The sequence below is a fragment of the Nannospalax galili genome, unplaced genomic scaffold (assembly GCF_000622305.1).
Source record: "Nannospalax galili isolate Female #2095 unplaced genomic scaffold, S.galili_v1.0 scaffold994, whole genome shotgun sequence".
NCBI lineage: Eukaryota > Metazoa > Chordata > Mammalia > Rodentia > Spalacidae > Nannospalax > Nannospalax galili.
In genome coordinates, this window is record NW_008334099.1 from 183,320 (window position 1) to 191,658 (window position 8,339).

At 44.2% G+C, this 8,339-nt stretch overlaps 1 protein-coding gene across 2 annotated transcripts; it reads left to right on the forward strand.

Annotated features, from left to right (window-relative positions):
• The first annotated feature begins 520 nt into the window (after positions 1 to 520).
• On the forward strand, positions 521 to 2,116 carry LOC103730937 (spindlin-2B). Of its 2 annotated transcripts, none has more exons than XM_017797190.1 (2): positions 521 to 704; positions 1,182 to 2,116. In XM_017797190.1, exons 1-2 carry the CDS (start codon positions 692 to 694, stop codon positions 1,958 to 1,960), a joined length of 792 nt encoding a protein of 263 aa, XP_017652679.1. In that variant the 5' UTR covers positions 521 to 691; the 3' UTR covers positions 1,961 to 2,116. The 2 variants fall into 2 exon arrangements, with proteins under 2 accessions (XP_017652679.1, XP_017652680.1); XM_017797191.1 differs by having other exon boundaries at positions 521 to 645.
• Positions 2,117 to 8,339: the final 6,223 nt, after the last annotated feature.

Sequence of the window (8,339 nt, forward strand, 5' to 3'; positions counted from 1 at the left end):
GAAGGAAGGAAGGAAGGAAGGAAGGAAGGGAAGGAAGGGAGGGGGAGAAGGAAGGCAGGCAAATTTATAAAAAATAAAAGCATGTGCTGAAGGGCCACTGACAGGATGTAAATGGACAAGGGCATAAGAATCAAGGAATTTAAATACCTGAGGAGAAAGAGGAAATTTCTGAGCCAAGCTGATACTGGTTTTGGAAAGAGGCAGAGCCAGAGTTAATTGATCATTCCAGGAACGTGGGTGGTGGGGGTGGGGGTCAGGACTTAAAAACAGTGGGGGGGGGGTGTACTGCAGGAAAGGGAGGCCTTACTCCATGCAGGAAGCTGCGCTAAGGGAAGAGGGAGGAGACTGCAGCTATAGCCACTGTTGGTGGAAGCCCAAATTTGGCAGAGGGGCGTCCTCCACAAGAGGAAGGCGGGAGGACCCAAGAGCCCTCCAATGTCCTTACACCCCCTCCTCCTTCACCTGCCCCACTGTCCACCCGGACACTCCCCTGGCCTGTGGATCCTCCCCTCTCAGCTCTGGCAAGCGCTCACTGGGCTGGTCGCCTGCTGACCCTCCTTCTCCTGCAGGCTCTTAGCAGAAGCAGCAGCAAGGTGTCCAACCCCAACAAGGGAAGCCCGCGATCCCCAGCGGCAAGGACCTTTGGTGCGCTCCAGAAAGGAGAGGGGGATGGGATGGAATCCAGCCGGAGATGCTGAGTAGTGGTGGGTGCATTGCAAGAGCGGGGAGGAGGTCTGCAGTGAGCAGCAGGAAAAGGGGGTGACACAAATTCCGAAATGAGCACGGAGAAGCCAGAAGGTGCGACCGGGAAGCGCCTGGGGTAGGCAGACGGAGCTGAGGCCAGTAGGCTGGCGCACTTGGGACCGGGACGGTGCCAGACAAGGTGGTGAAAGGAAAGGCGCCCTGCATGGCTAGGGGCGGGGCGCTAGCCAGGAACTAGGAGTAGTTGTTGCCCTTTCTCAGAGTTCCTAATCCCTGGGAACTCTGCTTGCCCCTCCAGCCTTTCCCCAGAGCTGAAAGGAACCCCAGAGAGCACAGAGGACCCACACCCAGGCTTCCCAGCATTGTTGCCAAGCTCCTGGGGGATACTCAGGAGTCAGCACCCGGGTACAGGGAAATTGCACAGAAATTCACTCCTTGGCCCCTCAGCTATCTGTTTCTATCCCCCCTCCTCTCTGCAGGCATGAAGACTTCCAAGGCACAAGAGACCGAAGGGCAACACTCCAGGGCCGCTGCAGGACGGGCCACTGGGACTGCAAACTTGACCAAAAAGAAAGCTGCTCAGAAGAGGCAGAGGGGCAGGCCTTCATCCCAGTCGCGCAGGAACATTGTGGGCTGCAGAATCTCCCATGGATGGAAGGAGGGAAATGAGGCCATCACCCAGTGGAAAGGAACGGTTCTGGATCAGGTGCCTATAAATCCTTCTCTTTATCTGGTGAAATATGACGGAGTTGACTGTGTCTATGGACTGGAACTTCACAGAGATGAAAGAGTTTTGTCCCTTAAAATTCTTTCCGACAGGGTGGCGTCATCCCAAGTCGGTGATGCCAGCCTCGCAGATACCATAATTGGCAAAGCAGTGGAGCACATGTTTGAGGGTGAGCATGGCTCTAAGGATCAATGGAGGGGGATGGTCCTAGCCCAAGCACCTATCATGAAGGCCTGGTTTTACATTACCTATGAGAAGGATCCTGTCCTGTACATGTACCAGCTTCTGGATGATTATAAAGATGGCGACCTCCGTATTATGCCAGAGTCCGATGAGTCTCCTCCAGCAGAGAGGGGGCCAGGAGGAGTTGTCGATGGCCTGATAGGCAAACATGTAGAATACACCAAAGAAGACGGCTCCAAAAGAATCGGCATGGTCATTCACCAGGTGGAAGCCAAACCCTCTGTGTACTTCATCAAGTTTGACGATGATTTTCATATCTATGTCTATGACTTGGTAAAAAAGTCCTAACTGTTTGGGAAAACTTTGCCCCAACTGTGGAAATAAAGGTGTAATTTGTAGACATCAGAAAAATGCTGCTTTTGAGTGCATTGAGAGTTGAGGGGTGCCTGCTGATCTTTGCCAGCATAAACCTTGTTCTGAGAAAACCAGATTTATGGGGGCATGGCATGCTGTGTTGTATGTAAGCACTTTGTCTTGTGGAAAAGATTGGGCGCATTCGGTGGGTGGAGCGTGAAAGGATGGAGCAGCTGTCAATTCAGCCTGTGAGAGAAGTGCAGCTAGTATCATAATCAGCCATCTAAAAATGGAATGGGACTTAGCTGGTCTTGTCTTGGTGGGGGAGGGGAAGGAACTGGAGATGGGCTGTGGAGGAGGGGGCAGGAGTGGGTGACTGCTTAGGAAGAAATGGAAGGGAGCCAGAAAGGGAGAGGCTCCCTGGAAGAGGAACAGAGTGCAAGGAAGAAATATGCACTGGGCAGGGAGTGGAGGACACTAGTGGGACCTTCTGACTTTCAGAAAAAAACAGAGTAACTTGTGTAGAAAAGGACTCAGCAGCCTAAAAGAGGTGCACAGCCAGAGTAAGACAGGTGAGATTGACAGGGACATGAGGAGAAATTCAAGGACATAGTGAAGAGAACCAGTCCATAGAGAGTAGAGGTGCTAAGGGAGACACGCTGAGGAAGTACTCTTTCCAACTAGAGGGGCTGGATATCTTAGAGAGTGAGAATATGGACAAAGAAGTGTGGAGAGTAGAACGCAAGGAGGTACAGGAAGACCCAAGCAAAAGCTGGGCTTCTGCCGGTGTCCACATCACTCCTCCTGTCTACAGTGGCAGTGGCAACTGTCAAAGAAGGCAGATACAGAGGAGGGTCACTAGAAGGGCATTTTGGCAGGGACCACTTGACAAGGGCATCTGAAGCAAAGGCCAAGGTTATATCGGTCAGACTTTCCTTGTTTCAGGGAATCTATGACACATGTGCTGAGCAGAACCTCAAACCCCAGTTTGAACAGACTAATGTAGTTCATCCCATGGCCTCTGCAAAGGGCAAGTACTTTATCCAGGAACTTGGAGCCTGGGTGAACCCAGGAATAGCAGTCCCATCACGGTCCTTCCTCATGCTGGAATGACCCTTGCCGTTCCTAGGGAGGATGGGCATCTGATTATTGATCTTAATGTCTCTCCATGGTGTGGAGAGAATTTGGCTGTCCTTGCTCTACCACAACTGCCTAAGACTACAGGTGCTGTCCAGTGCCCCAGCAAAGGAAACTATCCTCCCCTAAGCAGCCCCATTCTATTTAGACCCAACACACACAGAGAGCCTATGGCTACTGACCCATTCTGGGTATCTGTTACCCAAACTGTTCCCCACCCCTCTCTTAAACTTCTGGCCAGTCCATATGGAAGTTAGTGCTGTTCTTTTCTACATACCTTTCTTTTTTTTGCATTTCTTTTTTTCTGTTTGTGTTTTCTTTCTTTCTTTCTTTCTTTCTTTCTTTCTTTCTTTCTTTCTTTCTTTCTTTCTTTCTTTCTTTCTCTCTGGGAGATATAGTTGCCAAGGGCAGTAGGGCTAAAAATGGTGACTTTGTCTAACTAATTCCTTCAGGTGTTTATTGCCACTTGGAAGGGTTGTGGTTAGTGGGGAGCGGTATTGGCAACCTAAATAAAATCCCTCAGAGCTGCAGTGCCCAGTACATGGGTCTGTTTCCTCTTTTTCTTTTTATTATCATTGCCCAGTCCCTCTGGAAACACTTTGTGACTTCTGGCCTCCCCACCCCACCCCTTCCCGGTGCTTATTTCTCCCAAGTGAAGAGTGCTGCTCAGTTTCGGCTGCCCAGGTGTCCCTAACTCCACACATGGAGGAAGCAAGGATCTTCCAGGAGTTGTCTCTGCTCAGCCGCCCACCCCAAGCCCCACAATATTGACTCTAGGCTGATTGCTTCAAGAATTACACAAGGGGATTGGAGAAATGGCTCAGTGGTTAAGAAAACTGGCTGCTCTTGCAACGGACCCGGGTGTAATTCCCAGGTAACAACTGTTTCAGGGGATCTGACAATCACGTGACGCCCTCTATGACCTCTGTGGGTACAGCATGACACAGGTGCATTTATGTACATGCAGGCAATACACCCATACACATAAAAGAACAATAATAAATTTTAAAAATTAAAAAATATTACAGAAGGCAGGCATACCTCACCAGAGCAGAGTTTGGTTTTCTTTCCCACATCACATGATTTTGCCCAGGCAACACCAACGTGCATCTATGTGCTATTTGGTGTTTTTGTTTTTGTTGTGGTCAATCTCAAATTTGGTACTTTAGACTTTTGTTAGGTTCACATAGTAGAAATCCCTTTCTGGGTTCTGCTGAAACCCAAATGAAATGAAACACAAAGTTCTAGGGCCCACATTCCAACAAGGATGCAAGCAGCCTGGTGTGAGGAAGGGCTCATCCTAGTTTTGCCTTCCAGTATTGCAGTTGGGCACTCTTCCAGTTGTCCTACTTCACTGTGATAAAATGCAAGTCCGTCCCCTGGAGGCATCTGCATTTGTAGCTTTGAGGCTAGGCCAGGGGAAACATGTCTTTTTTATTGCTGTATCCCATTGGCTTTTTTCATTTGTTTCCCCCTCCTCTCATAAATTCTTTGGGTGGGTTCTGCCAGGCACTCATCTAGACACAGATACTGATAACGACAGCAATGGGCAAGAGCAGTGAATGAAAACAGAGCTTATCCTCTCAGAGCTGTCATTGAAGTGTGAGAGACAGATACATAAGTCAATATGAAGCATCTTCATATTGATAAGTGATAAGAAGGGAAACACTAACGCTAGCTTCAAGGAAATGAAATCCCAAGGAGAAAGCTCTTTTCAGAAAAGCAGTAGGGACACGGAAGGCTTCATCCAGCCCTCGGCTTTTCAGTAAAAACATGAAGGTACTGAGAGAAGGAACCCTGAAGCTATCAAGGAGAGGCCAGGCAGACTTAACAATTGTTTTAGGCTCTGGGGCTCAGAAGCGTGGCAGTGCTTGAGGAGGAGCAAGCGAGATGGTAGCCTTTGTGGAGCTGTGGTGGGGTGGGAGGCAGAGAACTTCAGAAAGAGATTTCAGAGAGGTCACAAGGATGGGGGAGTCAGAGATTCCGCAGCCCTGCATGTTGCAATCTCTATAGAGGAATTTGGCTTTTAGCCTTGAATGAGAGGGAGCCATTCAGGCAGCTGAAACAAAAGAATCTAAAGAAAATTTTAGAAAAAGATTCTTGCGTCGCAGTAGTTTTTTGATATACCAGGAGATATCAATAAATGATGTTTTTTTTTCTATTAGTTACTCCACTCATGAGGTTTGTGACTTACACACAATCCTGTGTATGCTGTAGATGAGTATTTAATCGTTTTTATGTGCCTACTTACTCAGGCGGATACACAGTGTTGGCAAAGTTATACACCAAAAATGATAAAGTGACCCAATGAATTGAAAATTCTCCTAAGCTGAGCCACAGTCCTTAGTACATCTGTATTGTTTAAGTTATGTCAGAAAATCAATCATGTTACCTTGCTGTCTCAGGTTATTTTCATGTCTCCAATAAGTTTTCTTCTGTGTCAGCAAAGTTATTCAGAAGTTAAAAATTTTAAATTTCTTTGGTTTAATATATTTAGTTATGCCTGGTGAATATTACCATTCTCTAAATCCAAAGTATATGCCATCAGCAATTAGGGCTTTATGCCTATTATAAAATATTGAGTAATATGAAAATGTTTGAAGTTCAAGCTGATAAGCTATAAGTACTCACTGTACCACACAGAATCCAGCATAATTTCAAAGCCTTTCTATAACCTGCTGAGCAGTTACACCTCCATGTCCTCTGATTCCTCCCTTCTCTTCAACTCAAATGCCATATGCACCCATTTCACTAGGATAGTATGTAAAAACAAAAAAAAATCTACCCATTACTCTTTTGTTAGGCAAAAGATGCCAATGTCTTTATTCTACTAGACTCCTTGGAGGAAAATGCATCCATGGACATACAAGCTTGGCCATGTTTAAAAGGGAGAACCATCATGATTTTGTTAGACTTTTTAAATTCAGTTATTCACATACTTAGTGATACCTCTATATCTGAATATGCACTTAAAATTGATGCCTGTTTTTCCTCCCCCCATTAATACAAAATCAAATTTAGATATGTGCAGAGAAGCCATGGTAGAACATGTTGTTTTCCTTCAAAACTTCTTGTCTCCTCCAGGATGGTGTCCCACAAAGAATATAGAATCCTAGGGAAAGAAAGGAAAATCAAAAACCCTCTTTAATACTTAAGGAAAATACTGGTAGTAAGAATTAGAGCAGTCTTCTAAGTACTATGAAATATTTATTGGGAATTGAAACCTTATAGTAGAGTATTTTCACATAAATTTATTTTTACTATGGTCCTAGCTTTTGCAGACATCATGACTCTGAATCCATTACAGAAGCTGATGGTACATGGCATACTGTTCTGAAAATTGATAATGCCTTCCTTTCTATGCTGCTGGCATCTAAGGATTAAGATATATTTCCATTCCTGAGACAAAGCTTCTAATATTACTCAACAAGTCTTACTTTTCAAAAATAAGCATTTTTTTCAAAAGTTGCTTTATTTTGCCCTAGTGGAATGTAGGCTTTAAATGAATAAGTGTCCATCTACAATGAAACTACTGGCTATATAAGGTCCTTATCTCACAGAACTTGAACTAAATGCTTGAGTCTGGTTCGTTTATGTCTTAGATAAACTGAAATGTGTGGGTGTACATTAGGTTGCTGTGTATGTTAAATCTTACTGGACTTGCATATGTAGAATTGAAAGCATTTAGGAGTATCCTAATTAGACACAAATAAGGCCATTTTCATAGGTCTGAGTCATATTCCCCTAGATGAAGTTTGATATACTTTGACTGACTTGTGGAATATTGAAAATGGACTGGTTATTTGGCTTGCCCTTTGGAGAAATACAGTATTAGAGGCTACAGCATCTCACTTTGCAGTTGCAGAATACAGAAAAAAATATTGTTGTTGTTGCTGCTGCTGCTGCTGCTGCTGCTGCTGCTGCTGCTTCTGCTGCTGCAACTATCTGAGTCATTGGTATACATGATGACCACAGTAATAGAACATTTTCTGATGAGGCTCAAATCAAGCCTCAGAATTAGCACACAGTATGTAAATTGTTAGATTCCTGGGTGGAAACATCATTATACTGGACATGGCAACACACTGACCTTCAAAATTGAAATCAAAATAAAGAAATTTTTTGTGATGCAGAGTTTATTACCACATGCAAGACTTATGAATCTTTCTAAACTTCATCTACAAGTGAAAATTGCCACGTTGCATAAGGTGTTTCTTTTTCAATCCCAGTTTACCTAACACATTGGCTACATTAGATTTCTTTTAATCTTCTCTAGTCATTGCTCATTCTGCTTCACCACTTTTGAAGTTTTTCAGATTAACACTGTTGTTCCAGTCTAGTGAGACATATCTTGATACAACATCATGGTTCTTGATGCTAACACGGTCATGAATTCACCCTCTGATACTATTTCCAGTTGGAAAATGTGTACCTTGTACCAAAAAAAATTGATAAAGGCCTAATAATAAAGGTATCCACGGACTGTCCATGTTCCCTTTCATGCTCAAGCATTTGGAATTTTTAAAAACATATTTTAAATATTTGTTTATTTTATGTGTATGAGTATTTGGCTGCATGTATGTATCATGTGCGTGCCTGTTGCCTACAGAGTTCAGAAGAGACACTGGGTCTCCTGGAACTGGAGCTAAAGATATTCATGAGCCACCATGTGGGTGCTGGGAACTTGTTGCAACAATGAATGCTCTGAACCACTGTTCATCTCTCCAGCTCCAATTTCAAACTCCTTTATTGAGATATGATACTTTATTGTTCACATGCTACTTCATCAACTTAAAAGATACACAGTGTATTATTGCAAATTCATGTATACAGCTGTTACGACAGTCAGCTTAGATTTTCATAATCTCCTAAATACTATATACATTTTCTCTATCATGCCTACAATTCTATCATAGCCATGACCCAAAGAAACCATTAATCTGCATTCTGTTTTTATGTGGTTGCTATCTGAACATTTAAAATAAATTGAATCATAGGAATTGGCATTTTTGACCAGCTTTGTTCAATTAGCATTATATTTTTAAGATTTATCTGTCAGGCTGGAGAGCTGGCTCAGCAGTTAAGAACACTGGCTGCTCTTACAGAGGACCTGAGTTCAATTCCCAGCACCCACCGAGAAGCTAAATAACTATCTGTAACTCCAATTCCAGGGGATCTGATGCCTTCTTCTGACCTCTGCAGGCATTGCATGACACAGGTGTACACACAAGCAGGC